Consider the following 17410-nt stretch of genomic DNA (forward strand, 5'->3'; position numbering starts at 1 on the left):
GAAAAGTCTGTCAACATCAACAGTTTAAACACATAAGTTTAAGAGTAGTTAAAGATGGGTTAATGATGATGTGCCCCTCCAAGTAAAGTCATGACATAACTACACATTAACAGCTCATGAGCTCATGTAGGTTCAATTTAGCTTAAACCTTAAATGTTAAATCACACACGATTAAAAAATATGTACTAACAAGTTATTAATGTGGCCGTTCTTCACACATGAACTCATGTGACTCATATTGTAGTTAAAGTTAGTTCATGATTAGCATGCGCCTTAACTCATCTTTAATCCATAATAAAGTATTGTTTAGTTTACATATTAATACATCATTATTCATACATTGTACTTGTATGTAGTGCTACCATACTAATTTACTCCCCCTCAAATTCTAAACCTTTGAGTTTCTTTATTCTGTTGAACACAAAAGAATGTGTTTTGATGAAAGCTGGAAACCTGTAACTATTGACATCTGTAGTAGGAAAAACAAATACAAAGGGAGTCAATGGTTAAAGGTTTCCAGCTTTCTGTAGAATATCTTAATCTTTTGTGTTTAGCAGAATAAATTAAAACTAAAACGTGTTTGGACCAAGTGACAAGTGCATAAATGATGACAGAATTTTCTGTTTTTGGTGAGCTATATTAAAGATCTCAATATATCATTAAAAAACACATGTATTATTTTTGTTTTCCCTGTTTATGCTTTCTTACTCTTGAAATGCTGGTAACCATTTACTTTAATTAATCTAATGAATCACAAACTGTTTCATCTAAAAACCTTTGCTGTTATATTGGGAAAAAGCCATTTACATTTGTGAATTGCCCTAGGTAAATTAACTTAGTAAATTAAATTAAATTAAATTAATAATTAAATTAGTAAATTAACAGCTACTTTCATTTTGGGCTGGACTGTTCTTTTACATGTCAAATACAGAATAGCTATCATAACAGAATGTACAGATATTTGGCAACTTTTAGAATTTGGCAACAACCACCTGTGGAACATTTAAGTAAAAGGATAGTTCTCTAAAAGTACAAGGATTTACTCAACCTTCACTTGTTCAAAACCTATTTGAGTTTCTTTTGTTTGTTGAAAACACAAAAAGAGATTTTAAAGAATGGTGGTTTATGGTACCCATTGACTTTTATAGTATTTTTACAAGTCAATTATCAACCAGCATTCTTCAAAATATCCACTTTCTCATTTGTTCAACATATTAAAACATGTTTTCAGTCGCATGTGAGGGGAGTAAATGTTGAGACACTTTTCATTTGTGCGTCTCCCTTAAAGACTTTCAAATATTATTTGTCTACATTTTTAAAAGACATACATGTTTAAGACACATTCTTTATACATAATGTGCTTATTATCAAAACACAAGCACATTTGCTGGAAATTCACTTCTTTTTTTCAAGTTCAAAGGCAAATGTGTGCCAACAGCAGGCAATTTACTAGCCTGCCAAGCATAACACTTAAGTAAATTGTGATTATTCATATTAATTTGACTTGGAACAGAACAGTGGTAGAGATGTTTGAATGGCCACGCTAGAAATAAATATCTCACTCATGCAAATATCAACCAGTACACACACACACACTGAGTCTGACAGGATGCCAATTTTTTATTATTTTTTTTCTTTAAAAAATCTTGATGCATTTTCTACAGCACTTCACACTGCTTGTACAGTCCATCTACAAATGGTCTCATGTCATTTCACTAATTTTTTATCCTTATACACTTTTTAACTTGTACTATAGAATGAGAGATATAAAACTCTTACAATTAAACCCTGTAGACAAGACTATTTTAGAAGTCTTGAAGTCAATATGCCTCAATGAAATTGAAGTTACAGTTCATCCAAAACTGAAATTTCTGTCATCATTTACTCACCCTGTACTTGTTCCAAACCTGAACAAAAATAAACTATTTTAAAGATAGCTGGAAATGTGTAACCACTGACTTTCGTAGTATTTGTTTTTGCTAGTATGGTACAGGTTTTCAGCTTTCTTCAAAAATCCTTTCTTTGTGTAAACTATCAATTTCAAAACTTTACTTATGTTGAGATTGTCATAGATACACAGATTATTGCATGAACAACTCGGCTTACACAATTAGAGTCAAGCTTGAAGTGTGCTGTGCTAACACAGTATCGGACTGGATGCAATACTGATGTTGAGGTAAAGTGCTTTGTTGAAGCAAGAGTTAGCAAACATTTGCATGTCGTCTACATAAGTAATGTACAGCAAGCACGTTTCAGTTGTAGTAAAGCTAAACACTGTTAGCATTATTAAGGGAACAGTAGATTACAGAAATGAAGGATTCTCATTATCATCATCATCAAGCGAGCGGCTCCCAGCAGCTGGTCGTTGACAGAAACTGCTTCCTTACTGATTGGAGCCAGCCTGAGATTCCGGAGCCAAATGATGTTTGTAGAAATTCACAGGATTCGGTTCAGCATGGAATTTTTAAAAAGCACCATGAATTAATCCTCATTTGAATCCACCAACTGACAGAATCAAACCCAACGCGATAACAATGCTGTTCCAGTGGCATAATATAAAAAGACATTCATTTGCGGCAGAATAATGAAACGGGTTCTGCGTGCTCGCAGCTAGCAGATAGCAAACAGTCGGATCTCCTCTGGGACTGCATTAGGAGTCAGGATTTCATGGATGCAACGCTAGATCTGACTCTCGTTGGCCCCACACAAACACTGACAGTCATACCCCCTCAGGCTCACTGCAATTACTAGGCAGAGGCCCTAAAGTCTAAACTTATCTGATTATATTTCCATTCTGCACTATCCAAACAGTTTTACCGCTTGAACGAGTCTGTTTAAAAGCCTCCTGGAGCGAGATACAGGCTCGGCACAGTCAGTCTACAGGTTCTCTAATATTAGGCTACAATCGTATTTGGTCTCGAGGCAGATTCACATGAGCCACCGCTCTGATAAGAAGCAAAGTTTGACATCCAATAATGAAAAAAACAGACGGCGCCTTTCAGAGGTCTATGTGCCTCATTTTAAGACATTTATTCATTCCTCAGTCTACTGACAGTATGAATAAACATCAGCTGACTGCAGCACGAGGAATGAGGTACCTTGTAGACAGTGTGGGATAGCAGGACCTGGCTGTCAACTTATTTCACCTGGGGGCCTTGCAATGGGGCTCTAGCAGGTAAGGCTTGCAGAAAATGCTGAGCATTTTGTCAAAAATTCACAAGACATCTGTTGCCAAGCCGGGACCTTGCTTCCTAGACGTTTAATTAAATAAGTGTCACCGAGCGTACGGATAAATATGCTGCAACTGGTGCAGGGGTGCATAATTATGACAGGGCATCTAGGGAGCTGCGGTCTTCCATGCTCATTATTGCCCATCTGGGACATCAAAAAACAGCACTTGAGTCCCATATGGGAACAAGCTTTTACTAGTGCCCTCGAAGGAGGGGAACATCCGCATTTAAACTATATGACTGTGGCTTGAGTTTCAGGCAAATGGGTCAGATCTTCCTTATTTGCGTGACTCTGTTGATGTGTATGAACGAATGGCGGTTGACGTCTTGACATATGCCTGCATGCACACATTATCCCGCTTAAACACAGTGCAGGCAGTTTTAATCACATAAAGATGTGGATTTCACCCGAATTCATTTTTGTAAGCATGGAGGATTATCGAATATAATCAGAAGATTTAAAAATTGCTGACAGCTGTCATGCAGTATGTATGATGCAACAAAGTGCCACTAAGACATTGTTTTGGAATTGCTATAGAGCAGTCAGGATTAGTAGGAAATCCTGTACCTTACCTTAGGGGTACAACATGACAACTCTGTACCTCAACTAACCCTAAAAGCGTTTGGTAAGATACAGCAGAGGTGTAAAGCTACCTATTCTCCTACTAAATGCATTTCCAACCTGCATCATCACACTTGCTTGCGTATTTTCAAATGATCCTGAAAAGCTTGACTCGCTTCTTAAGGTGTGTCTGATTGTGGTTGTAGCTAAACTCATAATGGGTTGAAGTAATTTAATGGTAGTACATTGTATTCTTTAGTCTATGCACTTTCAATAGTATTGCCAGATGACAAGCTGTTACACCCCTAAATGTTCAAATTTAGCACTTTTTTTTCTGAGACTGAAAGTAATGTCCTTACAGATCTACGCACTAGCAAAAAATCCTGGACTTTTTCTTCCAAAGTTTAAAAGCATTTGTGTACAGGTTTAGTGGTAGTGCTCTCTAAAGGTGGTCAGCTTGCAAACGGGTTTCTACTTTTCAGTGAGTACAAAAGAAGTGCTGCACTGTTGGAGCCTTTTTTATGGACTCTATCAGGTATCCCAGTGGAATTAGAGCCCAGATCGCTATTAAACGCAGCACGAGAAACATGTTTAGTCTTTGTATGGAAAAAAAAAATAAGCACAAGACACCCCCGCGTCCCCAGAGAACTCTTCAGCTTCTGAGCCCTCCTAATTTATGGAATACTCCTTGTTCCCTGTGCTCCGCAAGGATGACTGAACCCGCTCTGCCGTACCCTACGCACCAGTCACGCTGATACTCATTAGCGGGAAGCTTCAGAACAAATATGTTTGGCCCTGTGGGGGAACGTTGGGCATCAGAGGCTCGCTGCTCCGTGATGGTGGTTAATGCCACCCTCCGTGAAGGAAAGAGCCTCGCGACTGCTTCTTCTTGCCACCCTCTGTGACAGGTACCCATTTTTGTGGATTCGGGGCAGATTCAAGCAGAGCAAAGCAATTGATCACCAGAGAAAGACTGGAGGTGAAAAAGGTTCAGAAAGCTTTTTCTACCCATTGACCAAAGTGATGGGTTTCCTTTTAGTCACCGCTAAGCTCCCTTAAAAATGTCCAAGGACATTGAAAGTACACTTAGGGATGAAAACAGAGATCTGATCAATACAAGGAAAACAAAGCAGCTCTGAACAGCTCTAAACAAACAGCAGACAGACTTGGTCTATAATGGGCTAGAGTATGCGTATATGCTCCATGACAGGATGCTAATAAGTGTCAGTAACACTGTGCCATGCATAATAGGGGATGGCTGAATGCTTCTTAGATAAGATAGGCAGGCGTTTATACCTCAGCGTAGCCTGTTCAAAGGCCGAGATGCTCTAGGATTATGCCGCTTTTAGCACTCCAATGCTTAGGGCATTGTAATTATCAGATGCACCTCGGCTTTTCCAAGCCTCTTCACAGTGAATGAATCACCAGTGCCAGTGCTTTAAGATCTGTCAAACAGGATGGATCACTGGGCTCTACATCAGCCATCTGCCTGCGGATGCCGAGACCATTTTTACAGCAGCTAATAGATGAGAAAGCACCCCGTGGACAGAGCAGAACACCTTGTCAAAAGGTAAAATACCCTCGGGAGTGAACTGGATTAACAAGTGATGGTATTACCGTATGAGAAATGCACTGGAGACTGATACAATTTAATTGTTGGCTTATGTGTTGCTATACTAGACCAATTAAAATAAACTTAACAGCTATTTCAATATTTTCACACTATATTTCAATGTACAATTCACACCGTTTACAATCCAATAACTAAGACTTTCAGCTCAAAGTACTAATTCACTGCTTATATATAGTTAATTAGGTACAGTAGTAGTTAAATTTAGATAATAGGTAGGATTAGGGATGTAAGATAAGATCATACTCCAAAAGTGCTAATAAACAGTTAACATTGTACTAATAGACAGGTAATCTAGTAAATAAAAAAAAATATATATATAAAAAAAAAAATATATATATATATATATATATATATATATATATATATATATATATATATATATATATATATATATATATATATATGATAATAATAATAATAATAATAATAATAATAATCATCATTACTAAACTGTGGATCATTTTGGATGATCAGGTTAAAAGTTGGCATTTAAAAACAAAAGAAATATAGTTATAATAATTGTGAATATTTTTTTCTAATATAATTATGATATAAATTTGAATACAATATAATGTAATATAATATAATCCTGACATATTTAAAAATTAAACAAAAATAAATGGACATTATACTTTTTACAAAGCTCTCTGTAGTTTTTGGTGTAGTACAATGACCATTTCTTTTCTGACTAAGAAGATATTTCTCAGCCGATTATCTCAAATTGTTCAAATATCAGCCAATTCATTGTATTTCCGCCTACCAAGTGGGCAAGAAAGCATGATAATCGAAAGGAGATGAATCAAAACAAATTGCTCTGTGATTTTCATTCAGCTAGACACATGACAAAGCTGAAAAAGGGCTTGCATCCATTACTGCGTTTTGGCATTTATGTCATTTTCTATTCTATGATCACAAAAGGGCTATGATAAATGTTCTCTTTTTTCAAACTTCGTCCAGTGTGTGAGTGAGGTATAGTAGTCGCTAACAGAAATGAACTGTAAAGTGCAGTATTGAGGCAAGGCACCTATCACTTCATCTCTTGGGATTGCTCTACAAGTGATGGGACATGTTAGCGAGCGCAATGGAGACCACAGGGTACTTTAACCACATCTGTCAAGTTAACAGAACAGCCAACATCATACTTCAGACTTTTATAATCATTAAATTGCCATCAGAAGTACAGATAACATCAAAATGTAAGCAGATTTTGAAATCAAATAATTGAAAATGCTTAAACATTTATCCAATATTAGTTATTTTGATCCTAACAAAATTCCAGTTTGATCCCATTGGAACTGCTTCCAAATGATGACTGAAATTTTATTAGCATTCTCTATGGATTCTTTCCTTAAATCCCACATATCACTGCCTCGTGAGCTCTCAGTCTCGGGAGCCACTATAAGATCGGAGATCTTACCTTGCGCCCAAGTGCTGTTGATGAATAAAAACATCAGAATCCATCCGCCGCCCCACTTCAGACTTAACGCGCGCCTTGACATGGTGCTCCGGCACGTCTGCGACTGGTTAGCACGCGTTCCCCCGCGCCACGCTGGATACATGTTGCGCCGTAGTCCCGGATTCCCCAAAGCGATGCCAGACACTGAGCTCGTCGATCCCGTGCTTCCAAAATCAGCGTTTTTACGAGGAGGAGTCTATAAATGAGTCTGTACTCAACAGACAATATTAAACTGCTGTAAAGTCAGATGAGGCAAAGTTTGTGGACTGTAGAAACGACAAGACTTCAAATTACAATCATTGTATTCATTCGTATGAATTTATTATTATTTCAGTTTAGCTTTCAAAAGTTAATCTGTGAGAGCAAACAGAAACATTTCAGTCCCACTAAAGATGAATTCAGTCATTTGCGTTCAAAGGAGTGAATCGATTCCCCTGCATCCCTGCGCGTCATGCACATCTCTCCAAGTGGATGCTCTGGAAAAGAGACCGCTGTAATAAAGACGCAGTTGAGGGAGAGGGAGAGAAAAGTAAAGGCTTAAGTAGTGGAGTGTAGATAAGGAAATATTCCGTCCGGTGTCTTGGATGTATTCCCCCCGAAATGCCGTGTCCGTGTCCTTTCGGTACAGCGAGCAACAATGTACGAGTGCCCTACAACTCAGGACTGAGACTGAACTCCTTCACTGCGGGATGTCGCCACCACGCGGAGAAAAAGGGAACTGCGTTTCTTATGACTGCGTGTCTATGTTCATAACATAAATTCATCGAGCATCATTGAAAGTTTGGACGTTATTCATACGGTGTCGGGACCGTATTTAGCCAATTGTCTAGGGTTTAAAACTCAAACACGCAAGTAAGAGCTGTTTATATATGAGCACTTTATTAATTAATAGATTGCTGGAATCAGAGTTCAGGGGTTCCACAATTTCCCACTGGATGCCAATTTTATAACTCCACAGTGCAAGTTCTCAGTTTGCCAAGGAGCACAAGCTCCTAGAGCAACAGTATTATTAGTGCTCTCCTTCTCTCTACCTCTCTCTCTCTTTCTCTATCTCTCCTCAACTCTCTCTCTCTCTCTCTCTCTCTCTCTCTCTCTCTCTCTGAGACCGCAGGCTCAGTGTAAGCTTTGATCCTAAGGACACAAATCTGGTTTTAAATTCCGAACAGATCCACAGACTACTGCACTCGTTACCCAAGCATGCTATGACTCACGTACTGCACAACTGTTCAAGTTACATCTCAAAACCACATTCATTCCCACACTAAGCAGGAGGCAAAAATCAAAATGATAACTCATATTCTAAATATAAGCTTGTGAGGTGCTCTACTGGTGTTGTGTCAGTCTTTAAACCCGGTGCAGAGATTAACGGGTGATGTAGACGTTGATATTGAGCTTTGATGGCTGTGTTGGTATTGTGGTGATGCAGAAGTTGTATTGATGATCCATGTTGTTAATCATGAAGTTGAATATGTTAATGCAGTAATGATAGCTGCTGTGACAATACTAATTGTAAGGAATATATTGTTGTTAAGGTCAGTGGTTGTGATTATAAGGTATTGCCAGTTGTATACATTGTGCTGAGGATGTTGATGTATTATTGACAGCTGTGGTAATGATGGTAGTAGTGAAATTGATGGTTGTGATAGTGATGATCACTGTGATTGTGTTGGTGATGATAGTTATATTGATTATCATCCATGTTGGAAATCATGACATTGAACATGGTAATGCGGTAATACACCTGCTGTGAGGATAATAATTGTAATGATGATATTATTACCAGTGTCAGTGGTAGTGATGATGATAATGAAGACATTGCTGGTGATGATGGTGATAAACATAGTGCTGACAATGTTGATGTGGTATTGACAGTTGTGGTGGTAATGACGATGGTAGGTGAAGTTGATGGTCTAGATATTGATGATGACTGTGATGGTGTTGGTGATGATGATAGTTGTATTTATTACAATCCAAGTTGGTAATCATGACATTGAATGTGTAAAGGTGGTAACAACAGCTGCTGTGAGAATAATAATGATATTATCATGTGAGGATGATGAAGACATTGCTTTTGATGGTGGTAAACATAGGGCTGGCAGTGTTAATGTGGTAATGACAGTTGTGGTGGTGATAAGGGTAGTCAATGGTGAGGTTAATGGTTGTGATATTGATGATGACTGTGATGGTGTTGGTGATGATGTTGATAGTTATATTGTTTATGATCCATGTTGTGTTGATTTATGATCCATGTTGGAAGTTACGATGTTAAATGTGTTAGTGTGGTAAGGACAGCTTCTGTGGGAATAATAATGTTAATAATTATATTGTCTGCAGTGTCAGTGGTGGTGAAGATGATAATGAAGAAATTGGTGGTGATGGTGGTAAAAGTAGGGCTGGCAATGTTGATGTGGTAATGACAGTTGTGGTGGTAATGATAATGATAATTGGTGGTAAATGTGGTTATCATGAATTTTTAGTTTGATTCAAAACATGGTAGGTTTTTTTTTTGCTACGGGATAATTATATACCACAAACAAAAGCAATTGTGGAAGTTTTGGTCTTCTTTGCTTTCTATGGGACTTCTGGAGAAATCACATTAATGGATGTATTCAATGCTTATGCTACTATGAGGCATAGTAACACTGAAGGCAATTGCTGGTGAAAGCAATTGCAACAGTCCACTGTTTAAAGCCCTATTGCAGTCATGCAGAGAGGAAGGAGCAATGTTTTCACACTAAATACATTTTATGTTCTGTTATAATGCTGCTCTGTGCAGCTTAATAAAGCACTCAGAATATTAAAGAGTCTTTGGTGTCTTCCATTTTTCTATAAAACCCAAAATTAAGGCTGTGATGTCTTTAGCATGGCCACACAGGAGGCAATATCACTACATTGAACTGATCTGAAGATTCTTCAAAATATTTGACATGAGTCAGCAAAATATATGACACTGTTCTAGTGGTTATTGGTTATTTTTTCTGAAATAATCTTACATATTGTGCCTATAAATACAGTTATGATGATGATCTTGAAGAAGATAATTGTTGGTTATGTATGTATGGAAATTATAGTGGTGGTAAGAAGGATAATTATGATGTTATTGTAAATACTGCTAGCCATAATGATTGTTTTGAAGGGAATCATGATACTGTTTATGATGATATACCAGATTTGAAGTAATGATATTTGTGTTTGTGGTGGTGATGCTGGTAATCATGATGTTGTTTATAATGGTTGCTTTGATATTCTGGATAATGAGTAAATGAGTGGAAATGATAGATCTGAGGATGTTGAGAAGGTAATGACAGTTGTGGTGATGATGGTGGTAAACATAAGTTGATACTTAGGGCTATAATAATTATAATAGTAACTGAGATAATATTAGGGGTAAAAGATGGGGTGGTCATTCATACATTTTTATTTTTAATGTTGTAATGTTGATTTTGCATCATGTTATGACAATTATAATTAGGACTTAAAACTTGCAAAGTGTCAACTGCAAGTATAAAAATAATTTGTTTGACTGACATTTCCTTTTCCCAGAGATGGGTTGCGGCTGGAAGGGCATCCGCTGTGTAATAACTTGCTAGATAAGTTGGCGGTTCATTCCGCTGTGGCGACCCCGGATTAATAAAGGGACTGAGCCGACAAGAAAATGAATGACTGACATTTCCTGTATTGATAGTTTTGGTGAAAGTTTCTGAGATGCTGCCACATATAATAGTAATAATAATGTATTTATTTATTAAAATTCATTAATTTAAGTGATTTTTTTTATTATTTTGTTTTTTCTATAATTTCACAATTTTTTTGGTTATAGTTATGGTAATGTCATCTTGACAGCAATGATGATAACTATTGCGGTAATGTAAACTAGCTGGTAATGAAACTGTAGCTGTGGTTTAACAATGCTGGTGGTAATGATTATTATTGATGTTAATGATGATAGCTGACGTGGCAGTAATGATGATGGTAATCATTATATTGACATTAGGATGATGAAGCTTGAATACTCAAAATGCCTGAATGACATTATACGTTGTAAATGGTTTTAAAAATATCTACAAAATTAAAATCAATGGTGGTAAAATTGATGATCATAACGACAGTCGGTCACACTGGTGAAGCTTAACCAATTTGTTTAACTAATTATATCGCTAAAATAACAGTTTGATGACCTAATATCCCAACACAATCTCACGGCAATTCGTAACTTTTTCATTTAGTGGCTAATTCGTATGAATTCCTACGATTTAATTCGTACAATTTAGTACGATTTGCTTATCCCCCAATGACGGTTGGGGTTAGGGGTGGGGTCAGGTGCCACGCCTCCTTTTTAAAATCATACCATTTCGTACGACTGAACTCGTACGAATTCGTACGAATTAGCCACTAAACTGGCAAAACGTAAAATACTTACGTTTTCTCGTGAGATCAGGCTGAATATCCGTATAAATATGTACGTATGCATGTATGTGTGTGTGTGTGTGTGTGTGTGTGTGTGTGTGTGTGTGTGTGTGTGTGTGTGTATATATATATATAAACAGTTGAAGTCAGAATTATTAGCCCCCTAAATTTTTTCCCCAATTTCTATTTTAACGGAGAGAAGATTTTTTTTTCAGCTCATTTCTAAACACAATAGTTTTAATAAATCATCTCTAATGACTGAATTATTTTATCTTTGCCATGATGACAGTACATAATATTTGACTAGATATTTTTCAAAACACTTCTAAACAGCTTAAAGTGACATTTAATGGCTTAACTAGGTTAATTAGGCTAACTAGACAAGTTAGGGTAATTAGGCAAGTTATTGCATAATGGTGGTTTGTTCTGTAGACTATCGAAAAAAAATAATATTAAAAGGGCTAATAATTTTGACCTTTAAATGGGTTTTAAAAATTTTTTAACTCATTTTATTCCAGCAGAAATAAAACAAATAAGACTTTCTCTAGAAGAAAAAAAAATATTATCAGACATACTGTGAAAATGTCTTTACTCTGTTAAACATTCATTCATTCATTTTCGTGTCGGCTTAGTCCCTTTATTAATCCGGGGTCACCACAGCGGAATGAACCGCTAACTTATCCAGCAAGTTTTTACGTATCGGATGCCCTTCCAGGCGCAACCCATCTCTGGGAAACATCCACACACACATTCACACACACACTCATACACTATGGACAATTTAGTCTACCCAATTCACCTATACCGCATGTCTTTATACTGTGGGGGAAACCAGAGCACCCGGAGGAAACCCACGCGAACGCAGGGAGAACATGCTCTGTGAAACATAATTTGGTAAATATTTAAAAAAGTAGGGGGGCTAATAATAATTCTGTCTTCAACTGTATATATATATATATATATATATATATATATATATATATATATATATATATATATATATATATATATATATATATATATTAATTCCAGTTTTGTCTTTAAAGCCTTATATAGAAAATAATAACTTAAAAGACATTTGTGAGAGGTGTACTAATTTATGCTGAGCACTGTATACAGTTAACATCAACATTATTAGCCGGGCGTTTTTTTTTTTTTTTTTTTTTTTCTGAAGAAAGTCTCATTGCTTGTAAAACACCTTAAAGGTCAATATCATTAGCCCTCTTAAAATTGTCTTTTGTCTGCAAAAAACACTATTGCCTAATAATTTGGGTAATTATTCCAACCTGCATAATTACAATAACCCAGACACATCTTTAAATTGCACTTCAAACTGAATATTAGTGTCTTGCAAAATAAATAGAAACAGTATTAAGTACTGTCATGCACAGTTTCTGAACAAGCCAGTGTTTCTGAATAGATTACCTACCTATAATTTATACATAGCACTTTGGAATGGGATATATATATAACTCGACAATTAACACTGGCATCAAAACCCATGCCACAAATAGATTACAAGACAGTCAAGCAATCGATTTGTGAAAAGTTTTTTTTTTTTTCAATTTGATGTCATTTTTGGTATCAAGGCCAAGGGAGTTTACATAAATTAGTGATAAAAAATCCAGTGTAAACTTGTACATTGCAATTGAAGCTCTTCTCATTCTTAAATTATAAAAAAATGGGTTGTGAATTTGGTGGTCTAAAGGGCATTAACGTGTGGATGTCAAACAGACATCAAAGTTGTAACATCAAATCTATTTGCATTTTTGACGCCATGCTTGAAATCAATTTCATGTAATTTTTGATATAAAGTTGCCCACTGGAATTCTTCTTTGAGCAAAATATTTGCGCTTTCCATTGTAATAAAGCAACACTCGCCACATGCTGTAATATGATTAACATGTGGGTTGGGGAAGAAGTAGAACAGAAAAACCAAATAAGCTCACTAGTGCTGCTGACTGGGCCTTGAACTGTTGAATGTGAAGGTGGGTGAGTCAGAAGTGAACTGTATTGATTAATGCACACAATGCTGCGCTTGGGCTTTTAAGAAAACCATTTCTACATTAATGAAGAAACAGAGAGCTCACTGTGTTTGTATGACTGTTTGGCGGTTCTTACTGTCATTCTCTCCTGACGTCTCGTCTCTGCAGCAGGGTTTCTGGGCGTTTCTCATGGCCTGTTTTAATGATGCTCACATGATGAGACTCGCAGGCTGGGTGGCAGCTCTCCTCTTCCAGTCTGATGCAGACGCAAATTGCGCCTGTCTTGCCGTTATTATCCCGCTGCGAGCTGTTCCCAGGTAGACATGGCAGGTGGCAAGGAACACTAGTTAACTGGCTGGGGAAGTAGGTGACGCGTCGCGTCTTGCTGCATGTGCTCTGTTTGACTTCGAAAGGTACAGATTTAGAATAAATGAATACATTTCTGCAGCAATAGAGTGGTATGACCAAATTCTTACATCATGCTATAGGTAATTGTATATCAGTGTTGTGTTAAGACAAATGGTGTTCATTTTGAAAATGGTGTATTAAATAACTTTGAGCAAATGATAGCTTGTTATATTTCTGAATCAGCATCAGAAATAGAATGTTCTTTATTTGTCAAGTGTGTGCAAACACACAAGGAATATGTTTGTGGTTTTTAGGAAGTCACATATGCACAGTTGAAGTCAGAATTTTTAGCCCTCCTGAATTATTAGCCCCCTGCATATATCATAATATAACTCATATATTTATTTTATTGATTTCTGTTTAATGGATTGAAGATATTTTTCAAAACATTTTGAAACAATAGTTTTAATAACTAAATTCTAATAATGGATTTATTTTATCTTTGCTATGATGACAGTAGATACTATTTTAATGGATATTTTCCAAAAGACTAGTTTTCATATTAATTGCATTTTGAAGACTTAACTAGGTGAATTAGGCTTGCTTGGCAAGTCAGTATTTGGGCAAATCATGGTATAATGATGGTTTATTCTGTAGAAAATTTATAAAATATATTGCTCAAAGGGGGCTAATAGTTGCCAATCCAAGTTTTAGGAACAAGAAAAAATAGCTTGACTTCTAGTTGATCATTTGGTATCAGAAGTGCCTTATACAAAATCCAAAGGCCTCTAGATTATGCTTATTTTACCAAAATAAAACATAATCATGGTGCAGTGAAAAAAGAAAAATTAATATTGTGTATGACTCCCATGAGCTTGTACAATTGCATCAATCTCTGCAATGACTCAAATAAATTTTTAATAATGTCATCTGGAATGGCAAAGAAAGTGTTCTTGAAGAACCCCCAGAGTTAATCAAGATACTTTGGATTTATCTTTAATGCCTCTTTCATCTTACCTTAGACACTCTCAATAATGTTCATGTCTGATGACTGGGCTGGTCAATCCTGGAGCACCTTGACCTTCTTTGCTTTCAGGAACTTTTTGGTGGAGGCTGAAGTATGAGAAGGAGCGCTATCCTGCTCAAAAATTTGCCCTCTCCCGTGATTTGTAATCTAATGGGCGGCACAAATATCTTGATACCTCAGGTTGAGGATGTTGCCATCCACTCTATAGATCTTTTGCATGCCCCCATACTGAATGTAACCCCAAACCATTATTTCTGCCACTTTTCCAAATAATATTGTTAATATTTGTTGCTCTTACAACTGGGATTGACGACAAGAATTTTGTCAGGTTTTGTGTGTATAACTATTTTTATTTAAGTAGCTTTATTAGATACAGAAAAAAAAAAAAAAACATAAACAGTAAGAGTCATGTATGTTAATGACCATAAAAAATCAAGTAGCAACCAATGTGCTAACTGTTTAGGTTGGAAATGGTCTGAAGAAAAAGACAAAGCATAAAGCTCTGCAAATTGTTTTTGGTTATCATTTACAGATTTAAAATAACTTTAAAATATTATGCAGTTGAATAAATCTTTAATAAAGTTTATCATGGGCTAGACCAGGGATGGGCAAACTTGATACTCGAGGGCCGGTGTCCCTGTAGAGTTTTGTTCCAACACTAGTAAAACACACCTGAACATGCTAATCAGTGTCTTTAAGATCACAAGAAATCTATAAGCAGGTGTGTTTAATTAGGGTTGGAGCTAAACTGTGCAGGACACCTGCCCTCCAGGACCGAGTTTGCCCACCCCTGGGCTAGACGGTGGCTCAGTGGTTAGCACTGTCACCTCACAGCAAGAAGCTTTGGTTCCCAACTGGGCCATTTGGCAGTTTCATGTGGAGTTTGCATACTGTAATACTGTAATTGAATATTGTAATATTTAACTAAAATAAATGGATAAATGTATTAATTAGGCAATGGATGTTTGTTTGTTTGTTCATTTACTTTTTCACTTTGTAATGACTTGTAGTCTAATAGTATATGCACTGCATGCATTGGTGGATGGTGTACATAATTTCCAGTCAAAGCAGAATATAAAATAAGAATCTAAAATAAGCTTGCCACAAAATAAAATTATGTACATTTATGTATACCTGCATATGCATGCACAAACAAATAGCTAAGAAGTTTGCTGCTTTGAATGAAAGAAACTGCAATATGCACTAGAGCAAACACACACTTTCCTTAATACTATTTGGGAAAAAAATAACATTCATGAGACATCTTACGTCAGTTTGTGTTGCCAATATGAAATACGTCATTTTATTGAAAATCCAGTATTAGTAGACATGAGCTGTTCTTGCATGCTTGAAAGAGCTGCCTGCAGGTGTTGTATACGGTTACGATCTGAAGTCATTTTCACTGAATATCATTTTAACACACACACACACACACACACACACACACACACACACACACACACACACACACACACACACACACGTTTAACACACACACAGGTATACTTTTTATAGTGTACAAACTGAATATTCTATTCCCTTACCCAAACCTTACTCCTAAACCCAAACATCACAGGAGAAATTCTGGATTTACAGAATTTTACATTTTCGAAATACTTCAATAAATGTGATTTATGACCCAATTAATGTTCCTACAAGGTCAAAATATACTGGTATTGTTATACATGTGGAAACAATTGGTCCCCACATGGTACACCAAGAATACAAGGTACACACACATGCACAGCTACTTTATGGGCACTTCCAATTGATGCATTGTTTTTCAAACTGTCCAGCTGTGCAGTAAACTTTACCCCCTTACCCAAACCCTACCGCTAAAGGAAACATTATGAATTGACGCATTTACAAAATACTTTATTCTGTGTGATTTATGAACCATTGTCCTCATGAGGACCAAACAAATAAATAAATCATGTCCCCCCCAAGGTCAAACTTTATTAGTATTGCTATACTTGTATAGACTTTTGTTCCCCACATTGTCAGAAATACAAGGAACATGCACAGACACAAATTTTATACTGTACAGCACAGGTGTCAAATCCAGTTTCTGGAGGGCCGCAGCTCTGTACAGCTTAGCTTTAACCCTAATTAAACACACCTGATCAACTTAATTGAGTCCACCAGGCTTGTTTGAAACGTTCGAGGTTACTAAAGTAACCCTTCGTTCCCCGAGGAGGGGAACGGAAGCACTATAAGTGGATTTGATTGTAAAATCCACGCATTAGGGAGGTTCGGTTCAGAAGCTACTCGTCTGAAAGAGTATTGAACGGGCCAATTAAGAATGAATTGGCAGCGCAAGCCTGCGCAGGTGAGCGGCATAAGCAATCAACTGAGTATATAAGCTCACCTGGCGCAGCAGACGCTATCCTTTTTAAGCTGAAGAGACTTTCAACAGCTAAGGGACAGTCATTATGGCGACGGAGTATAGTGCTTCCGTTCCCCTCCTCGGGGAACGAAGGGTTACTTTAGTAACCTCGAACGTTCCCCTTCGGGGGGAACTTCAGCACTATAAGTGGATTTGATTGTAAAATCCACGCATTGGGAGCCCATTGAAAGCGCCATAATGACTGCACCTTACCAACACCCCCGATGAGGAGATAGTCAAGCAAGCGTGACGCACCCACATCATGGGGGGCGCGGTCCTCCAACGTGTCCCTGGCCCTAATTTATCCTACTTCAACAGAAGTTTTACGGATTTATATATATTTTTTGGGAAGTCGTGAGCATCTAGATAATTCTAG

The 17410-nt window shown here is 36.9% G+C and overlaps 1 protein-coding gene across 4 annotated transcripts in view; it reads right to left on the reverse strand.

Moving 5' to 3' along the window:
• sdk2a (sidekick cell adhesion molecule 2a) overlaps positions 1-7520 on the reverse strand; it is a 294891-nt gene extending 287371 nt beyond the window's left edge. For all 4 annotated transcript variants that reach the window (NM_001446839.1, XM_087242947.1, XM_087242946.1 and 1 more), the window contains exon 1: positions 6843-7520. In NM_001446839.1, coding sequence (NP_001433768.1) covers positions 6843-6984 — 142 coding nt within the window. In that variant the 5' untranslated portion in view covers positions 6985-7520. The remainder of the gene's footprint in view (positions 1-6842) is intronic.
• Positions 7521-17410: the final 9890 nt, after the last annotated feature.

The sequence above is a fragment of the Danio rerio genome, chromosome 3 (genome assembly GCF_052040795.2).
Source record: "Danio rerio strain M-AB ecotype USA chromosome 3, GRCz13ab, whole genome shotgun sequence".
Lineage (NCBI taxonomy): Eukaryota > Metazoa > Chordata > Actinopteri > Cypriniformes > Danionidae > Danio > Danio rerio.